General features: G+C 42.3%; 2 protein-coding genes across 2 annotated transcripts; one reads left to right on the top strand and one right to left on the bottom strand.

Annotated features, from left to right (window-relative positions):
* Positions 1–9: 9 nt before the first annotated feature.
* LOC109466760 lies at positions 10–8,575 on the bottom strand. The gene is made up of 16 exons (XM_019764583.1): positions 8,512–8,575; positions 6,672–6,917; positions 6,198–6,272; positions 5,671–5,922; positions 5,379–5,444; positions 4,943–5,191; positions 4,641–4,718; positions 4,352–4,432; positions 3,909–3,974; positions 3,481–3,569; positions 2,834–3,025; positions 1,905–2,540; positions 1,579–1,630; positions 1,236–1,313; positions 1,007–1,071; positions 10–799 (listed from the first exon to the last, which is right to left on the bottom strand). Exons 1-16 carry the CDS (start codon positions 8,516–8,518, stop codon positions 395–397), a joined length of 2,637 nt encoding a protein of 878 aa, XP_019620142.1. The 5' UTR covers positions 8,519–8,575; the 3' UTR covers positions 10–394.
* Positions 8,576–11,043: 2,468 nt separating this feature from the next.
* LOC109466761 lies at positions 11,044–21,043 on the top strand. The gene is made up of 10 exons (XM_019764585.1): positions 11,044–11,072; positions 11,541–11,769; positions 13,602–13,713; positions 14,005–14,345; positions 17,845–17,955; positions 18,642–18,743; positions 18,998–19,198; positions 19,585–19,806; positions 20,317–20,490; positions 20,819–21,043. The coding sequence occupies exons 1-10, from the start codon at positions 11,059–11,061 to the stop codon at positions 20,981–20,983; spliced, it is 1,671 nt and encodes a 556-aa protein (XP_019620144.1). The 5' UTR covers positions 11,044–11,058; the 3' UTR covers positions 20,984–21,043.
* Positions 21,044–21,546: the final 503 nt, after the last annotated feature.

Here is a 21,546-nt window from a genome sequence, read left to right as displayed (position 1 = left end):
ACAGCGTGTGTAAAGAATCAGTGACAAATTGTTTCGAAGGCTTTGCAATATAGGAAAATAACATCACCTTGCCCAGGTACATCAAACACATGACCTATTTCGTCATATAGCAGTTGTAGTGTACTTACCCCGAAACCCCAAATCCATGTTGAAGGGGGGACGGAGAGTGTATGCATCAGAAACTTACATCTGCCTCCTTCTTGTACAATGCAATTCATTTTTTGTGTGATTCAGAAATCTAGTATCTAATGAAACAGAATACATTGACCGAGTTTCCCTATATTCACATACATCTGAAATATTTATCATCATAAACAAAGGAAGACATAGCAGCTTTTACCCTGACATAAGTTGAGCAGTTGAATTATAGTGTCGACTATGTAGCTATACGCTACTAATGCCACTTTCCCCTCTTGCTTGTCGGCTGAAAGTCCAGTGTTCGCGCTCTACCCCTGTTATATCTCCTACCGAAAGGGCATTGTTCGTAATTGGGTCCCGGAAAACATGGTGCTGGTGGTCTCATTCTCCTGTCTGGCGATGGAAACCTGCCACCAAAGCAGCTTCCAGGTGGGATCTGTCTCCAGTTTGTGGTCCCTGGCGACAAAGGCTGGTTTTGAAATGGACCTCTATGCCAAGGTGCACGCTGGAAAGTTGGTCGCTGACTAGGTGTGTAGAATTGTGGGCATCTTTGCATTGTTGGCGGTCGAGGGGGCGGTCGACGAGGTGGATACCGTCTTCTGTGGTGAGGGTTTGTTCTACCAGATGCTTCACTCATTTGGAACTGGGCTGACTGTTGTACCTAAAAAAAAAATGTATTGGAGGCAATTTTGAATCAAGGGCCATCATTCTAACTCTATATTTTCAACTCTTCATCTGCTATTATTTCTCATAAAACGACAGTACATTTCGTATCGAATATCACAACAAAAGAGACTGCGTTTCAACATGCGAGTCCTTCAATTGATGTACTTGTAGAGTTTTAATAAAAAGAAGACAATATATTTACCTCGGCGCGTGGTGGTATTAAAGAGTCACGATCTACTCGGGAACGTGGTATGAAATGAGACGATCCTGAAGGGAAAAAAAATACTAGTATAATGTTTGTTATTATATAAATTCGAACACGTACAATAAGCAAGGGAAATTATTATCAAGAGCGCAGAAACCTAATCTAATGGCAATCATAGCATGTACATGAGGTTGCAACTTTAGAGAGGGTATAGAGGACGACCCACCGACAGTGCTTAACATATCTTGTTCGTTTGTCCCATGCCGTCCATGTACTTCCCTGGTTTCTCTTTCGTCCGCTTTTTCTGGTTAAAGAAAAATACATGTTGTTAGAAATGCTCATCATTATGTGAGAACTCCATGTTATTACTACTGTCAGTCAGTCTCAAAAGACTATGACTTTGCTGCGCAAACAAACAGGATGGCTCAGTTCTCAACGTACAAAATATTTTGCAAAGTCCAAGTTTAAGCTTAAAAAAACAAGCAATTTTTTCAAGGTTGCAACTACAGGCAAGGATATACTTTCAGTGTTGTATCATCTCAAAGATAGATCAACACCTAACCCTTTACCTGGAATGGCTCCACACGCTTCCATTTTTGGATCAGTGTTCCTCTTTGGTACCTATGAGAAAAGGAAACGGCAAGTTATGAGCTGATTGGTTGCCCAGTGAAAGATTGTTCAACTCTTACTTGATTCAGCCTCACTACGTTTTATGCCTTGGCCCCTCAATAGGGCACATAAAAATCCTTACCTCTATCCATAAGTTAAAAGGCTGCATGGAATTTCGCCCCCCCCTCCCCCTTCGCATAATCGGTAAACCACCTAGGCATAGGCGTATCACACCAGTTTTGTTTGTACAGTGGGGAGAAGTTTCGTAAGACCGGCATGTAGTCACCTTTTCCACCGCTAGATTTCTGGATGCATCATCGTCGCAGGCCTCAGACAGATCTCGAAGGATGTCTTCCTCTTCCAAGACTTGAGGTGCTTCTGTCTTCGCCGCTTGTTTCAGCAGCTCAAGCCGATCCTTTGCAAAGTTTTCCTCTGCTGGAAAACCTGATTTTGTGGCGATAGTTATCACGTTCTTTGCCAACTGGGCTGCTCTGCGGTTGCTGCCTCTGTGTCGCATCAGGTCCGACTTTGCCAAGAGCCAAGAGCACTCCATTCTCTCGGAGATGTCGTCCCAGAGATTGTTCTCAACCTCCTGCAAGCTGTTCTCCGCGCGGCGTAGGTCAGCGGCCTGAATCACGCTTTGCTGATCGTGTTTCTCTCTCCCTACGTGAGACCAGCAGCGCAGCAAGGCCATGGAGAAACGAATGTGAGCTCTTCTGAGTTTGTTTCGGCAAGAGTCATCTTCGTTCTCCGCAAGACTCCGTCGATAATGATCAATGGCGGACTGCAGGGACGGCACGACATCTCTTTCCCACAGGTCTGGTCGGTCCACTACTTTCTCATTGAGAACTTCCGCAAAGAGAGCGGCAACGTTGTACCAAATCTCCCCTGAGTCTCGACCAATCTGAATAAACTCAAGGCCCTGTCAAAAAAGGAAACAACGGTTTTGAACTTTAATTGAGCGACTTCTTTACACACAATAGTCAAGTTCTTAAAGCTCTACAACTGGCAAAGCCGGGATCGCCCGCAGTGGCCAATCCAATTTTTCCATCAAAGTGTCCAAATTTAATACTTATGTCCTGTGACGTTAGGTTACAATTGATTTCAGCAATCAGTACGCAATGCCTATCAATGATTTCTGCTAGAGTCTGTTCCAGATGGTTAAGAAAACTTTTGAATGTTTTACAGGCCCTACGGAAGAGAAGTGGAATCTACCTGTCGAGCTAAGATGATGGCGCCCTCTGCTTCGTCATATCGCTTCCTCCTGCGCAAAATGGCTGATTTCAGGTACATCAAGTGTGCCAGGTGATGTTGGGGATCCTGCGTCTTTAACAGGAGGTCATGCGCAGAATGGACATCCTTGTCCCCTCTGGCCAAGTCCCCGCGGTAGTAGCTAGCAGCAATGTCCTGTGGGAAGGACAAAAATACAAGTTAATTCATTGCGTAACTCATTCTTTGGTTGGTTGGTTGGTTGGTTGGTTGGTTGGTTGGTTGGTTGGTTGGTTGGTTGGTTGGTTGGTTGGTTGGTTGATTGATTGATTGATTGGTTGGTTGGTTAAAATCAATCAGAATGGAATAACAAATGGTGAATGGCGTCACAACTTTTCAAATAGACTTGATTTAACATAACAGACGACCCTACTGATATGCTTCGAACAAATCAATTCCATTAAGTCAACCATTATCTGTGATGCACCACTCATGATGGCGAGGATGGATTATTCAATCGTACTTTGTAAGCAAACCAATGAAAGTACCTTAAACTGTTATATTGCATATCATAATTGCAATGGGAAATTCATTCAACATACGCTGTTCAATGCTGCAACAGCACAAAAGCAAAACGATTCAAATGGACTTACTTCCAGTGTGATGCGTATCATGACATCAGGCTTGTTCTGATAGAGGTGGAATGCCTTTGTCACGAACCTGTCGTATGTGTTCCAGTCCCCTAATGGACATATAGTACAACAAGCATTAGTGACAATACTAAATCTGATATTGACAATATTCTGAATTATATCATAAATTTTATGGGAAAAACAATATCCCAAATGACTTGGAATGAAGCAAGAGGGCAATCACTGGACAGAAGAGAGTAGAAAGCAGTGGTGATCCACATCGTGGACAGATGGGACCGGTGATGATATGATATTCTGAATTTCTAAGCCTCTCTCAAAACAGTACATCATGACAAAAATCTAAGCATATTTGCATTATCAAGAAGTGAGCGCTACTACTATATATGCAACTAGATATGGCATGGCTGTGGTAAAATCTGAGCCGATACCTTTTTCCTTAAGATTGTCCATGTAGATTGCTACCTTGTTGCAGACTCCCTCTAGCCTTCTATCGCCTGAAAATCGATATAACAAAACAAAGGTTGCTGCATTTTTTCCATTATTCCCACTAGAGTGGTGCCCGTTGACCAATCGCAATCTTCCAATGAAAATCATGGATGATACAAATCAGATCACCACACGTAGATGCTTGCAAACCAATTCATTGACAAATATACAATGTAATTTTCGGTCAAAAGCCTTACGGAAAGGGAGCCGAAAGATTTGAAATGCATTAAGTAGATTTTCCCATGGCAAAACTGTGACTGCGGGACAGCAAGTAGGTGCACTGACCAACAGGCCTACTCTTTGTCGATAGGTACGTTTTTGCTATTCGTAAGGCTTGGAGTAATACGATTTTGCCACACGAAAGTGTTTTACGAAACATCCTTACCAAAAGTACCCTGTCTTGGAATCCGCTTGAACAATATGGTCACGTTCCTGTGGTCTCGTTCAGGAGATTCCCGTGAAGGGCCTTAAAACAAAGGCAATATATTTATACAGTAGTAATGGAAGATTATCATTATACTTGTTTTTCGGTCCATACCATAGTTATGGATTAAATTTATTGCCTTTATATTTCACTTCGTACTATATCATAGGTAAGGATGAAGAAGATTATGAAGTCATTTTTGTTTGTGGTGTCATTGGAAGAGTCCAATAGTCGTGATTGTATCCCTTACTTTGCAAGTCTGTGACAGCAATCGTCGAATCATCCAGCAGATGAGTATGTGGACGCTTGAGACCTCTTGGCCCATCACCTAGAATATATTGACACAAAAAATCATATGTTTATTCAGAAAACACCTACAACCAGTTATTGTTACTGTAGCTAATGTAACTTCATTTAAGTCCAATTCTCTTGCTTGTCTTTGACTGTAATGTATTGCAACTATAAAAAGTAAAATCTCCTAATAACCACAGCATTGCATCGCGTGCATCACAACTATTGGAACAGAATCTTCCAGAAGTGTCTAAAGATTACCTTGTAAACTGTTCATAATGTCCACAAGCCCAGCGGAACGTAGTGCTGCTTTGAGCGTTTCGTCAGTTACTTGATTACCCCTTTGCAGCTTCCACTCGTCTAGCACATGAAGGCAGCATTCCCTTGTGTTTCCACCGTGTTGGTGTTCGATTCCACGTATTTGGCGGTCATTCTTTCCAAAGTGGATGGCAAGATGCTTCCAACCATCGCCTATTGCATCCGCCACTGTTTGAAACCCTTTCCGTAGTCCTGTAACAACAAATTCCACACTGTGTTTAACTTAATGTTAATCAGATCATGTATAGCTGTCTAACGTGAACACTTATAATTCAGCGCAGGGTACCCCAAGACCACCACGGGGTTTCAAAAACGGTTATGTCGACGCCTCCGCAAGAATATCTTGAACACCTACTACTAGATACTAAAGTAAGCATACCTGGTGGGTTGATAGCTTCGGTCTTTATCTTCACTCTTTCGCCTCCAAGATGAATCTCGCTTCCATCTGAGTAAGACATATTTCATGTTATTATTTGTTACTGTTCGTGAGTATACATATCAACCTTTGATTATATTTGCAAATAAGCAAACCAAGCAACAAAACACTGACTCAACATTTGAAAGATTGTATACCATCCAAGTCTGTTTACACAAAAGTTTTATAAAGTGCTATCTAAAACCGGCTTTAATATCAAATGATTAAGGCTTAATACTGAAAACTCCATTTGTACCTATATCGTCTGCTATCTCTGCCAATCCAGCTGCTCTAAGGGCTGTTCGCAGTGTTTCCAAGGTCGCGTCTCTTCCTCTCATTTGTTTCCAATTCTCCAGCACATGTCGACAGCATTCCTTGGCGTTTTGGTCGTACTGATTGGCAATGCCCCTCAGCACAGCTTCTCTGACATCACGATCTAAGTGGCGGGCAAGGGCTTTCCAGTTGTCACCAATCGATTCGGCGACTTGTTGGAAGACCTCTTTACTGCCTGTCAGGGCAAAATATGTATAAAAAAACATAAGCATGACCCATACTGTGGCTCGCTTTAATTTACAAAGCAGAATGAGAATGACTCCAGTAAATTGCTAAAATAATAGACTACTTGTATTATGATGGTGTAGTAGTAAAATCAAATCATTACAACACTTTAATTTCATTATGGTATAGTATGACGTCATTATTACGTTGACATCACCTCTTTTCACATTAAATATTTATAAAAGGTATCAGACATAACTATGCAGTTTTCGTAGCTGTACTTACATGGCGTTTTGCATGGCTGTCTAGTGCTGCAACTCTCTTCCTGGTCGATGTTCGACCCACGATGTAATGAGTAATCTGCCAATCAAAGTGCCAAGTTCATTAGCTGCTATACCGGAACAGGCATAAGACAAAACAAGAAATTGGAGATGTCATATACCTGCATAAAATAGTTACAGCCTTTGAAAGTCTTGTTGTTTTTTTAATTTGTCTCATTCATTACGTAATTCTGATATAGCATAATCTATTTTATGTGTGAACTGAAAACGTTCATTTTTAGTAAAAAAATACAAAGTAGTAATGAAATTCTAGGGAAAATAACATGGGGGGATGATATGGTCTTTCAAAATTGTTCATCATGCTTAAATCTGGAAGATGTCAAGTAAATTTACATAATCATATATAGCTAATATATGCAATTTTACAGATGCAGCCAACCAGAATGGTGGTTATCACGTTAGACCATTTATAACAAACCTTCAATTTGGTCAGCAACATCCTTCAGCCCTGCGTCCGTGAGTGCAGTTAGGAGGGTGTGTGGTGTGGCCTCCCGACAATTCCCGTACCACCATGTCGACAAAATCTCCATACAGCTTTCACCAGCATCCTTGTGTTTGGCATCCACAACCTCGAGCTCTGCTTCCTCAAACCCAAGGGAGCGACCCAGGTCCTTCCACTTTAGACCGCAATGTTTCTTAATGATGCGAAATAGGTCTTTCATGTCTGAGGAAAAGAAAAAGACGACTGTAATCGAGATACATATGATCCTAAAAGTTCTGTTTGCTTTCATTAACTGCAGGAAAAAAATGATTTTTTAAAAATCCCCTGCATGTATATTTGTAGTTAACTAATAAATCATGTAGCCTGGGTACCAAGCCTTAGGGTCGGCTTGGGGGTAATTTAAGTTCCATACCGGACCTTTACCAGGCACAGGCGAGCTTTACCACGGACCTATCAAGCTGGTTTCGCTGGCTTCTTCTATTACGCCCGCTCTTCTATTGCGCGCTGATATCCGCTGGCCACCTGTATTACGCCGAGCCAAACCAAAGCAAAGAAACCTAAAACCGTGTGCAGAAAGCTACCCCCGGCGCACGGTACATGTACTTGGCGCCTGGTTTGGCGGCTCGTTACGCTACCAGCCCCGAAGAGATAGCGCTGAGGTCACGGTTATCTGGTTACCAGGGTACATAATAGTATCATGCAAATTAATTTCCATAGTTTCAAACAATATAACAAGGTATATGGGGAAGGTATGGGGTTATCGAGCTATGCCGTTTCTCTGTCTTTAGCAACCTGATAATCCAGCACCACAATGGATTCTGGATGAGGCCAAAGGTTAAGGAGTAAACAAACATTCAGGTGGGAACATTTTAAACACGTCCAGACAAACAATGTTTTACAAGTCAGTGAGCTTAAACTTTGAGGAGTAAACAAACCTTCAGGCGGAACACAATAAAGCCTCAGATATTTATCATAGGTGAACTGTAATGCTCTCTACGGTAGTACGGTAGGCAGTGCATATATATAGGTTTCATTACCATTACTAACATTGGTAATTACTAATGTATCGTAAAGAATGACGGTTTGTCATCAACTGTGCATGCATATAGTTATCCACATATGACTGTTTAACGTTTGTAGGTATACATGAAAATGGTAATGGTAAGGACAATCTACATTCACTAACTATCGTTGTAATTGCCACCGAGACGATACGTTATCATTCAGCAAACATGAAAGTGAAAGGATTACCTCATTCGTTTGTAACTTGTAGAGGGATGGCATATGGTATCGATTATTCAGAGCATTGGGATTGGTATATTAGAACTCCTTTACCCATTCTTGTACCTAACACTAACTGCTCAAATATATGAGTACGTACGTGTTGTTTCATGTCATTTCCAAGGAAGGAGGGTTAGACTAAGAATAATCAGGGTGCCCTGTTGTATGTATCGGCGTGAGTCGTAAGTCATCGTACAATTTGATATAATAATGTCGTAGGATCTAGGATTTTCAAAGATTATATGACGACATGTATAAGGAGCTTGTGTGTCCAGAACTGTGTACGAGCTAGTACGATTCTGGATAGTCTCCTCATATCCAAGAACGTAGATTTCACCCAGGCGCGGTTCTGAGTACACGTCAATTTTAACGGGGTAAATCTACGTAGATTGTTGTTTTGTCCGGCCGAACCTTGTCTGGGGCAAATCAACGTAGATTTCCAGACACGGTTCTGGATACAATAATAATATCATGATAGAGCTCAGCTGGTGCAACATAACACATTGAAGAAGCTGAGGGGCGAGAAGTTACGCACCTGTCATGGCTGCCTTGGACGTAAGTCGGAGTCACATGACGTTGGGACTTTTTCTGTGTAATGGAAGATCACTTCCGCATTCCAGTTCACTGACGTATTGGAGTCAATACAGACAAGACGTATTTACATCGGCCCAGAAATACATCGTGCAAGCCTTGCGAATGTTTCTGTGTTTCTATTTGTGTTTCTTGTTGTTTAGAGCAGATCATTTCTGTATAGAAGTTACGTGAACGTGTTTCACTGGCGTTTAATAGAGAAAGCCAGGAACGGTTCACAAATAGCTCTTTTGTGGAAACAAATTGGTGACGTGTAACTTCCGGTATCGGATTACATTGCCTAGACGTATGTCATTGGCATGACAACGATTGTCCGGTGAATGCACACTGTGTTTTTGAACCTTTGTTCTGAACATACTTGGGCCATGATGGCATGTAGGGAGATAATGTGGTGCTTGGCATTATTAGATGACAATTATGCAAATCGGCATCTAATATACTTTGCAGGACAGGACTATTTAATCTAGCGGCATACATAATTGAGAACGAGAGGAAAATATTCCATAGTGGTAACTGCCTGGAATCATTGAAGATAGTTTATTCAAATCAGATCCTTATTTGCATAATCTATGAGGAAATGCTGGGATAGCCTGTTATAACACTGTCATTGGATAAAAATGTTCCCTCTGTTCCTAGCAGCTTTCCATGCACAATAAACGTTAAAGGGTCAGGCCAGGGTCAATGCAATACCTATTAACTATTTAAATCAGCCTCGAGCTATGTGTAATCTAACTAAAGTTGTATAACCCAGTTACCTACATACATTACCCCCGGGACTACATCTATAACCTTGTTAACATCGATCACAGGTCCACAGTGAACCATACATAACACTTTGCATATTCAAACGCCTTAAACGATACTTGATGAAACCACTTACGCGAATGTGTTGCCACGGCATGAGCGAGAGATCATCCACAAGCAGTCGTGAATATAGGAGCGCCCAGAGCTTGCAGATTCTTTTGCTTATACGAAGATAGCAGTTAGATGGGTTGTTGTCAGTCAAAGGTGACAAAGGTCACAGTGAGCCGCCCAACCACAGCTGACTCTGGCACCTGTGACCTTCGTCGGGAGGTTACTACTGGACAAGATGGCGTCGATGTTCTATTTGACACTGCAGAAGGTTAGACCTGTATATACATGTCTAGTGAGGTGTTCAAAAACTCCTTTTTTAAATCATGGTAGAGTGGAACTCGCTGCCACCAAGTACAGTAGGGACATCATCATTAGATAGCTTTAATAGTTTGAACAATGTTTAAAGTTAGATGTTAAAAGGCTAGGTGTAACAATCAATGCAAGTCGTTCAGTGTAATATAGCCAGCTGCCGCCGCGCCGCGTGCCTGCTATACAGTTACAGATTTCACAAGTAGGAAGTAATTAATACTGAAAATACTTGAAAAATACTTTATCATCTCTCTTCATAATAATGTCATTTTGTCCTTATCATTATAAACCCCTTGCAATCTCTGTTGTCGTCCTTACCACTCAAGGGCACTTAGTATGATATCACATACCGTACGTACGTACCTTTTGTATGCAGTGGTGGCCCGTGAACCTTTATCTGTGGAGCCTACAGAACACAGTCAGTCTCGGCCTTCGTCAGATCATCACGGTTCCACAGGATGCAGTTCTGCAGAATTTCGCAAGGGGACGCTCGGTGGAGAGCCCATAGACGTAGAGAGAACGGTCAGTGAGTGCTGGAAAGAGATAGAAGAACAGTGCAGGATCTGTCGGAGAGATCAGGGCAAAGGGTCTACTCCGGTACAAGGCGGCTGGCAAGTAGTGCGAGTCTTCGTGTCGTCTACGTTCGCAGACTTTCATTCGGAACGGGAGGCACTAGTCAAAAAGGTAAATACACATACTCATGTTTAATATCTTGGAAGTTCATCTGTCATGTCTGTGTTGGTAGTAGTCATTATGAAACAAACTTGAACTGCAATTTCCAACATAAAATTGGACAAATTTTCGACTGTACAATTCCAGTCAAGGAATGAGCAATCCACCGCTTCCGTGACGTCACGCAGATAACACACGTGACTCCGTGAGCAGTGGGTCATAGGTGGCACGTCGACAGAACGTACTGCACCTGCGCGATACCCGTGATGTATTGTGCATAGCACTTCAGCATAACGTCTCATATAAGGTCGTATTTGTCTACGTTTAACAGCCCGTCTGTAGTTTCTAAATGTTACGTCGGAAAGGATATCGTCTGCAACAGGCAAAATTCTGATGCAACGTTGACCAAACATTTAAACGAGAACCGCGAAAAATCAGGCGCAATACATGACGTTATCGGTTATTGTCTGGCGCCACATTGCAGGTATTCCCTGAACTGCACGAGTGGTGTAAAGGACGGCAGCTCCACCTGGTTGAGTGTGACCTGAGGTGGGGGGTTCCCAAGGACTCCACCTCCCAGACAACCATCAGCATCTGTCTGGAGGAGTTGGACAGGTGTCTGGAGGAGACAGACGGGCAGCCCTTCTTCCTGGCCATGCTGGGGGAAAGGTGGGTACTGAACCCAGCTGTTATTACAGACTGAATAAAGAGATAAAATTTTTTTACAAAACCGAGTGTTTTTATTCATCCGACATTTCGGTGACCGTCTGTCACCTTCCCCGGGGCAATTCTAACCTAGAAAAACCTAGAACCTATAAAAACCATATGAAACAATTTAAAAGTAGTAACTGTTATATCAGCAAAACCTAATTCAAAAACTCCAATGAACCCAAATTCTAACTTCAAAACTTTAAACAAAGCATACAATATTATTGTAATACAATTTTATTATTTTTCTGACATTCAGATGTCAAGAATATGCTGTATATCAGTATACATTCTATTCCTTTACATGCGCAAACCTACAAAAACGTTTAGGTGCACTGGTGCACCCACAGCTCAAATTGGGTGCACAGCTCAAATTTGGGTGCACATGCACCCAGTATTTCGAGCCCTGTGATCTGTTGTTGTTCCCAGGTACGGTTGGATCCCCTCCATGCAGGACGTTTCCTCGGAGATCAGGGACAAGTACAGCTGGGTGGACCGCCTGTCCATCACACACATGGAGATAGTCCGGGGCGCTGTCCGCTACAACAACCCCAACGCCGCGTTCTTCCTCAGGGACCCTGACTTCCTGAAGGACGTACCTCAGGGACAGCTCGGGAACTTTGTGGACACCGCGGAACTAAATACGCAACAACAAAAGGTAGCTAGTGACCGGCTTCTAGCTGCATTTGCACTAATGCCTCTAGCATATCTAGTGGTGACTTGAATATAACGCTAAGCATATAGCGCCTGAGTGCGTTACCACTATGTATTGTTACCTTCGCCAAGAAGGTTATGTTTTCAGTAGCGTTTGTCCGTCTGTCTGTCTGTCTGTTTGTGAACAGCATAACTCAAGAAGCTTAATATGCATTGTCATGAAACTTGGTAGGTGGGTAGGTCTTGATGAGACCTAGAAATGATTAGATTCTGGGCCCCCTGGCGGCTTTTGTTGGTACTGCAGCAGAACTTCCGGTTTTGATATCTCGCGATCTGGACATGCTAGGGTCACGAATTTTGGTTGGTAGATAGCTCTTGAGGTGGGGAAGAAGTGACATGAGTTTGGGCCCCCTAGCGGCTCGTTCTGGAACTGCAGGAGCGTTTGTTGAAATTTTTTCAAAGGATGATAACTCGAGAACCGGTTGACGGATTGTCGTGATTTTTGGTATGTAGGTAGCTGAAGGGATGCTTGACATAATCAAATGACAATTATGCAAATCAGGAGCTAATTTACATAATTAATGAGGAAATTCTATAAATCTGCTTTGTTCGATAATAGGACTATGAAACACTTGTGACATGTAATTGAGAATGAAAAAAACATCTGAGGATATAGATTATGTAAATGAAGACCTAATTTGCATAATTAATGGGAAATGTTCATAATTTCATAGTTGTAACTGCTGGGAATTTCATACTTGAAGTTAAGTGAAGGCGAACATCAATAAACTTAATTTATTCAAATTATGACCTCATTTGCATAATTTATGAGGAAGTGCTATAATAGCCTTCTTGTTAAGATAAAGCTGTCATTGGGTGGAGAATAAGATCAACTGATATAACTCATGCAAATGAGGGTCTTATTTGCAAAATCAATTATCAAAATTAATTGTATAATTCTTCAACCGCAAGGGTTAACATCATTTTGCGAAGGTATGAGGTCGTGGAACTCTTGTTACAGTATTGTTTGCATGTTTAGATAATCAGTAATTCCTCTAGTACATACACAGATAAATAAAAAAGCACTTCAAAAAAGTCAGAAGCTCTTAGGAATGTGTATGATAGACGCTGAAACGTAAGTAAGGTAAGAGGCATAACTGGTTGTGAAAAAATCTCAAGGTCCAGAGGTAAAACACTGCAGGCTTTGAGATTGAAAGATGCAATGCCTAGAATCATAGTGACATCCACGTCCATCATTGCTCAATGAAACTGTTTTGCACTGCATAATTCCTAATATAGGTATTCTATAACTTTCAGAAGCTAAAGGCTTACTTGAGGACAAAGTTTGCTAACCAGGTCTACAGTTACAAGTGCAAAGTCGACAGTGTTACAGAAGAAAAGGTGAGGTATTCATTAAACACCAACCCATAACTTGCCCATTGATCGATGAGTACGTAGACATAGCCTGGATCCCAGCCTTGTTAGCTTTGGCCTGGGGTAGCGGATCTTGGTGAGCGGGCCAAAGCTAACAGACTAACGTAGGCGTGGCTCCATAGTGTTTTAAAAACATTTCAAAGAGAGTAGAATTCGATGAGCATAAAAGGCCCGTTTCACTCCATGCGGAGCATAGGGGCGGTGCCCCTCTTCATTTCTGTAGTCCTTTGGCCACACAGGTGTGTAATCACTACAGCAGGGGACTAGTTCTCTGGTAGTGGTGTGTTTTTTCACCTTCCCATGACTGATTTTAAATCAAATGATCAAAACGAGACTTTTATCACCCCGACACTACTTGCAAATTTCTTGTAAGAATTTTCGAGGTGAGGATTTTATTTGCAGGTTGATTTATCCGGACTAGGAAGATTTTGCAAGTTGGCGGTGAAGTTTCTGAAGACAGCGATCGGGAGAAGATACCCCGAGTCCAGGGGTAACCTGTCAGTTCGCGACCAAGGTAATCCGACTTACAGAAGATAGAATAAAAAAAGGGTATTTTGTTCTTTTTAAAATCTTTAAATAGCGATTATCAAAGATAAGGTTAATGACTGCATTTTAGATAATATTAACTGAGAGGGAGCCTAAGGCAAATTAAAAGGTTTCTGTTGCTCCCTTCCATGTTTCTTAATTTCAATATTGTGTTAAGTTGCTGTTATGTACGTACATTTAACAGTAAACGATGAACAATTCTGCTGAATGTGTATGCATGTAATATTAACGTTACTTGTATTTGCATTTTTTTCTATAGCCGCTCTTCCACACACGGACTTTATGGAGGAGAAGGGGCGGTTCCTGACCGGACGTGACGCGGAGATGCAGAGGGTCGTGAACTTCGCCCTGTCCCATTGGTCCAGAGAACCTTATAAGGACATCTGCAGGATCAATGACCTGTCGGATGATAACCCCAGTGTTGAAGAGCCGGCGGTTCTGATTGGTGATGACCCTGGTGCTGAAGAGCCGGCAGTTATGATTAGTTCGCGTCTTGAGCCCGAACCCGTGTCACGTGACCGGGCCCTGATGGTGGTACTGGGAGAGTCCGGCACGGGAAAGTCGCTGTTCATGGCGCGATGTGCGATGGAAATTAGAAAGGTCAGCTCTCTTCTCTTCTTTGAAATAAGAGTCAACAAGAAGCCATAGGCGACAATTCTCCGTGAAGTATTATGTATTGCAACAAAAAGAAGTAGCCATTGGCGACAATTCTCTGTGAAGTGTGATAAATCGAACAAAGAAAAATTGTTTAAACGCGCGTCGGCTCAGTCATCTTAAGACGCAACAACCAATCAGAGATGCGAGATGCCTACACGTGACGCGGGAAGGGCGCGCGATGCCCGAAATATTTTTGCGTCAATATTCAGCGCCGTGATTCAAGAGATTAATACCCGGAAACAATTTTTTCTTGTTTTGAACGCATTAACATGCATTTACGCTAATCTAGTATGATTCAGGGTTACTTTTTTTTTTAACCTGCCATGGCCAGATTATCTAAAGATGTGTGTATTGTGTGTACAATCTATAGAAAGAGAAATGTACATCAGGTCCGATCATCCGATTTTCACGTTTCGGTTTTTTGGACTCGGTTCATGAACGTATTTTGGTTTGGCTCCTGGAATGTGCAAAAAAATGACTCCCGGGACTGTCTACAGGGAACACTCGCACATTCGCGGTGTATCAGGACAGCGCGACTGGTCGTCATTAGCGCAGTAACAGTTGCATAAACGGACGAAACCATTTCAAAGAAATGGGGATGTTTCGAAAATAAGCATTTACTCCAATATCAAAACAGCTACGGTAAAATAAAAAGACGTGCATCATCCCGGACATAATGCAACACCACATGCGAAATTACACAGAAATGCGACGTACGGAAGAATGCGTTTTGGCTGCGAACATCTTCCAAAAAACTTGGCATCTCTTAACCATGGGCAAAAACATCTGGAACCACTTATAAAAACCACCCCGTATCTGCATGAACTTTTTTGAACCCCACTGCTATTCCAAACAACGCGTTTTTCTGGACCATTCCAATTCGCCTCGTAATTGTAGGGGTGCGTCTGCGATATTACATTGACCGCGAAAGCAGCAACGGCAAAAATACACATTCGTGCATCAACACGGGCATGCCCGCAGACGGCGTATAAAATTGCGTGCCGATTACACAAAGAGAACCCAGTGTTTTGACTGCGAACATGAAAAATCAGCCGATTACAACACTCCGTCCGGAGGTCCTGACCTCCTTCACGGAGTAATTATAAGACTTACTATAGGTGGTTTGGCCAGGTAATAAGGAGACCACCATATACTTTGGTTTGCAAGCAGACGTCAACGAATTATTTGTGTGAAAGGGGGCACTTGTGAAACAAATAGGAACGTCCTTGCAAAAAAGTTAAGTTGGAACTAGTACAAAATGATACGGAACTAGCTATATATAGAAATGCAATATTTGCAAATGCAGAATGTTTATCTTCCTATGGTCTAGCTGAGAATATTACTACATAAATGAAAACTGTAATGCTTTCCCTCGTAATAACTTCACCTTTCTACATCATTATATATTGTTGGGATTTATACTTTCTCTGATCATTCAATGTATGTAAGTCCCATAGCCTTCACGGCCGTAGGGGCATCATGACAGCCAGCAGCATGTCTGGACTTGTCACGATGACTCCTCAGGCTTATAATCTTGGCGGCGCCTATCTCCTCTCCAAGATCATTCAAACTACATGTTGATGTTGTGTTGACAGAAAACGAAGAATTTTCTCTACCATTTTGTTGGCTGCTGTCCTGAGTCACTCGATGTTGATAACATCCTTCTGCGCCTGCGTGGACACATGGAAATCGACCAATGTGAGAGTAGCATTCAACTGTCCTTAAATACTAAAAGTTTTATTCAATCTGTTCACAATGTTATCCTACCCCCACATTTATATGTATAGGGTGCAAAACCGTCCAAAACTGTCTGCCTGCACCCTGTTTGAGCGGGTAAATTCTGTATGACAAGGCACGTCTAACGTGTACATCTATTCAGAAGCACCTTGTAAACCCACGAAACTGCCACTTTACTAGACTGCATCTTCTTCTTCTTCTCATGTCACCACTCCTGTCTGCTAACCTCTACTGTTTTAGTACTCTAAACACGCCCTTTCCTCTGGGGGTTAGGGTTAGGATTCATGCAGGAGGGGGCAGACAAGGAGGTGCCTCATGGTCTGCTCCTGCTCGCAATCGCATCCCATCTGGGACGAGACCCCTCTTTTCCATGAGGGTCTCGCATCTTCTTTTGCCTGTTCTGAGGCGGTTGAGACATTACTAGGAAGTTATCACGTCACGGCTTGATATGCAGGGCTCACTCCATAAAGAGTGGTTAAAACACGCAGAGAAAATATATACTAGATACTGGCGCCGTTTCTCGCTTAAAGAAAACTTTAACACCTCTCATGAAGTGTGATGCTTTCATCGTTCCGTAGGTGACATCGCAGGAGAGTTCGTCAACTTCAAACGGGTCACGTTGCATAGGAAACCTTCCAATTATCTGTGTGTGAACAAATGTCCCCTGAACGAAAACAGACTCATCATTTTGATTGACGCTGTTAACCAGGTAAGTACAGTTACAACGTGTAACTACTCTATGTATTGTACTAACGTAATATACATTGTCATTGCTAATGAACTGTATTACTAATACTTTTAGTATTACATATTGAATAATTACGTACAGCATAGGTTCCACTCTACGGTAGTTCTTGGAACATACAATTTTTTATACATCAATTCATGGTTGATAACTCTAAATTTTGACTGTTTCTTGTTCTTTCCTGGGCTGGTATCAGATACTTCTAGTGGTTGGTACGTCCACCAGTTTGTCATTTTGTACATCATGCATAGTCTGGACATTTTAATCTTCGACTGTGTTATTGCAGATATCAGACAGCAAGACGCCGGCTCACCTCGAATGGCTTCCGCCAGTGTTGCCAGGCAACGTGAGGTGCATCGTCAGCACCAGTATGGATCCCGCCACCTTGCGGAAGTTGAGAGAACGACAGCCACCCCCGTGTGAAATGAAGCTGCTTGATCTCGATCAGCAGGCAAGACGCAACATCGCGACGACATATTTCAAGGAATATAACAAGGTTATGTACTTTTTCAGTAGACATGTATTAATAGGCAGATAAAGAAGTGACTATGCAATTATTACTTACTAAGAGAAGGGGGATTCTGAGAAGAGATAGCAAGCATGTAAATAATAGGTATGGCTGAAACATAGCATAGTTCGTAGAAGAGGTTCATCAGTCACATAAGATTAACAGTAAGTAGAACATTCATCAATCAGTGATTGTTTTGAATTCATGAAAGGTAGAAAGTTAACACGTTCCTCCAAATTTTTTTATGTCTACTGTACATCTTGATCACGGAGTGACCTAGTCCCGCGCCGCGAGAACACGCATAGTTCCCTATTACTCTCTTGTAGCTAACTGCATTTAGCATCAATGGGGATGAATATGCAATAAATTAATTCATTTATTCGTTCATTCGAATGTTCGTAGGTTCAAAGGTATACATAGTCTACTAACAACATGATTTTCCCCGTATTCAGATCTTGGACGATGAGCAGTTGGAACTGCTGACGTCCTCCGCAGGTGCGGGGAACCCTGTGTGGCTTGCCCTGGCGTGTGAGGAGCTGAGGGTGTTTGGAGACTTCAACAGGGTAAATTAACCCCTCCACACCTTGGTACCGAACAGCCTTCCACCCCTATGTGCTATACTGTACCCTCGCCACCTTGGTACTGAACAGCCTTCCACCCCTATGTGCTATACTGTACCCTCGCCACCTTGGTACTGAACAGCCTTCCACCCCTATGTGCTATACTGTACCCTCGCCACCTTGGTACTGAACAGCCTTCCACCCCTATGTGCTATACTGTACCCTCGCCACCTTGGTACTGAACAGCCTTCCACCCCTATGTGCTATACTGTACCCTCGCCACCTTGGTACTGAACAGCCTTCCACCCCTATGTGCTATACTGTACCCTCGCCACCTTGGTACTGAACAGCATTTAGAACCTTCCCCCGACCACCAACCGACCAAGGTTGGCTGAAGTTCGGGAGCAGTCTGGCCAGAGCAGTCTGAGTCAAATACCACCCACGCCCCAATCTACTCCCGAACACCAGACAACCACAAGCCAACCATGGTCCAATCTCCTCCTCCCATGTTTTAAACATTTTGAAACATATTCGGCTGGCGCAGCCGAACAGTAGAGCCGACCAATTAACATATTTTGACCGCAACTGTTTCTGTGGAGGGGTGACAGTGTCTAAAATTCTACTTACTAAGCAAGAAGAGTGAATTTGTAAAATCAGACATTCTTCTAATTTTTGTGACATTTCTCCAGCTGACTGAAAAGATCAAAGCCCTTCCTGACTCCATGGAGGGTCTGATGCACACCTGCATTACTCGAGTCGTGAAGGAAGACGACACTGGCTGTGTGGAAAAGGTAAAAAAAAAATTTGAGATTGTAGAAATGATGGTCTCTGTATTTTTAGATCTTGCTCAACACAGACATTGTTTTACCATTGGTCCCCTATAAACATTACCACCTTTCGAAAAAGGGTATTGTATGGATTAGCTTTGTTAGAATTGTATTTTTGTATAGTTCGTATATCTACCCTCGTTGTTTATTCTTTCCCATATATTGTACCAGTTATTGTCATTAGGCAATAAAGTTTGATTTGATTATATGTATTACAGATGCTGTGTCTGATTGAGTGCTCCCAGCTCGGTCTCCAGGAGTCAGAGTTACAGATGTTGCTAGGCAACCCTGAAACAGCCACGCCCTTACCTGCGCTCACCTGGGGTCACGTGCTCAGGAGCCTGAGACGTTTCCTGAGAAACACGGCCGGCTACCAGAACCTTCCCGTGCTGGGGTTCTTCCATCATTCTATCAGCAAGGTAAACAAATGAGTTTTATAATTACAACTTTGTAAAGCCCCTGTCAGACAAAGTCGAATATAGCCTCCCAAACACTGGCCGTGGGCCGTTAGTGCTACCCACAAGAGGCGCACTCAGTTTGTGGTACCACCACAAACTATACCAAAATGTAAACAAATACGGCTGACAGCTGTGGTTTTATGCAGATATGCACACTCGCAAGGCGTCAGATTTTGGGTATGGGTCGTCCACTTCCTGGACGGCACCTATTTGCAATGGAGTAGAGTTGATTAAGCTTATTTTGTAAAGAAATTACGTTTTTTTGTAAAAAAAAAACCTTGTTGTATCGTCCTGATGGTACATAATTCATCTTTAACTTGGTGCTGATGTCTTTGTTGTACATACAGGTTGTACAGGAAAGCCTTATCAAGACCCCCGCAGTCCGCCAAAATTACCACCTCGCCCTGGCAGACTACTACCAGAGTCAGTGTGCCGTCCAGCAGCTTGTGGCCAGGAAGCTGCCGTACCAGCTACACAGGACTGGGATGAACGGCAAACTTGTGGCATTCTTACAGAAGGATCCCAGATCCTTATACATGACTGCAGCGGACAGACAGACGTACATGAATGTAAGCAATGAAACATTTCTTTTTAAATAGGAACACAATGACAATATGATATACATAAGTGTAATGGGGTATGATACATTAATAGCGTTTGGAGCATAATCAATAGCAAATATATCAATTGATACCTACCATAGAGTATTTTGAAATTCCTTAAGTTTACCATTTGTTTGTTTGCATCTATATAAAACGTTTACTCGAAGGTTAAAAATAACCACGTGTCATATACACAAGAAAACGGTTATTCAAGCAAATAGGTATATATTGAAAGATGTTAGACGTCTCAAGTAGCATAGTTCATAATTTCTAAATAAATACGTGTCCAACTACAGATTCCGAAAACTAGTGGACGCTACTTGTTGTATTTCGTCTGACAGTTTCCAAAATCTATCCAGTTGTTCTGAAACTGGTTTCTTGTGCATCTCATTATATGGAATGGATGTCTAACATTCACCGACGTACACGTATCACATAGTGTTATATTATAGGTCCAGTCTTGTCTTTTGCAACCAGGGCGTGAGATGTTCTAACAGGATTCCCGCCGAAAAGGTGGACCTCAGAACCGCCGTCGTGTTGTGCCGAATGTGTGCGACTAAAAACAAGGTCTTCACCCCTTCCAAGGAACCGAACAGGGACGTTTGCGTTATCTGTGGACTAAGAACGACAACCAAGTCCCTCAGCCAACAGGTAAAGCTGGTTACATGTACAGCTAACTTTGGTCATTTGTTATTCTTTTCCGGATGCTGCCCTCGCGCAGTGTCTCCCTTTGCGAGCTTTATATCTGCTGGAGCCTAGTAATGACAATTCCAGGGCTTTTTGTGCAGGTGTGTCTTGTGGCATTCTGAGAATATGCTCAAACAAAGACCACCTGAGTTTCTCGACTTTTACAGAGAGATTTTGTACTGTATGTCTAGACCGGACATTTGTAGAACGTAACAGGTGACTATCACCTCTAGAAGATGTCAAAACCTATAACCAGACTATATATAAGGCTTTGTTTTTCCCTTTACGACAGGTACATTTCTGTGCCCTGCACGACCCACCTGACACTGCGGGGAAAGACTGGTGTATTTCATGCGAGAAGAGCGGCTGGAGGATCATGAGGAGCAGCAGGGCCCATCTGTGTGTTCAGTGTAGCTCCAACTCTTTGGAAAACACGTGCGCAAAACTTCTGGTGTAGCGGTAAAACTTAACAGCTGTCACTTAGCATTAAAGTAATGACTATGTTCGAACCAATGACTCAATACGCCAAAAAGTAGTTACTCAAGCAACTGGATATGATTTTGAAAACGTCAGACGTTTCAGCTAGTATCCACTAGCTTTCGTCAGTGACTGAGAGACCAGAGGGGAAATGCAGGTTTATAAGCACAACCTATTGATTGATATGTAAATAAAGTGAATACAAATTTTTGGAAGTCGAAAAAGGAACTCAATAATATTGTGATGATAGCGCGTCTATAACCAAGTAGTCGATATCATAGATAGACGACTTTAGAAAAAAATTGTGAAACAGTCCTGACAAGAACCATGCCGTTCCCTTTTTTAATCAATCAAGTGGATAAAATCTAATAACACCTGATAATATACTAACACATTGTAGAATATCTACAGTTCATTCAGTACTTTTGTCATACAGAGATAAATAAAATCTGCCACCCCATTGAAAAGGTCTACAGTTTAATCAATAATTTAGCTTGATAGAAAAAATATCCAAAAAAGACTTGCAATGTTCCTGTCTATGGT

This window comes from Branchiostoma belcheri, unplaced genomic scaffold (assembly GCF_001625305.1).
Source record: "Branchiostoma belcheri isolate BF01 breed outbred unplaced genomic scaffold, Haploidv18h27 scaffold17, whole genome shotgun sequence".
Lineage (NCBI taxonomy): Eukaryota > Metazoa > Chordata > Leptocardii > Amphioxiformes > Branchiostomatidae > Branchiostoma > Branchiostoma belcheri.
Note: the sequence above shows the minus strand (reverse complement) of the source record. Positions and strands in the feature narration are given on the sequence as shown.

Coding starts and splice junctions, on each gene's coding strand:
- LOC109466761 (XM_019764585.1), top strand. Junction 17,956..18,641: donor TGTTTGGAGACTTCAACAGG/GTAAATTAACCC, acceptor ACATTTCTCCAG/CTGACTGAAAAGATCAAAGC. Junction 19,199..19,584: donor TCCATCATTCTATCAGCAAG/GTAAACAAATGA, acceptor TTGTACATACAG/GTTGTACAGGAAAGCCTTAT.
- LOC109466760 (XM_019764583.1), bottom strand. Junction 1,314..1,578: donor AGCGTGTGGAGCCATTCCAG/GTAAAGGGTTAG, acceptor TTCTTTAACCAG/AAAAAGCGGACGAAAGAGAA. Junction 1,072..1,235: donor AGATATGTTAAGCACTGTCG/GTGGGTCGTCCT, acceptor TTTTCCCTTCAG/GATCGTCTCATTTCATACCA.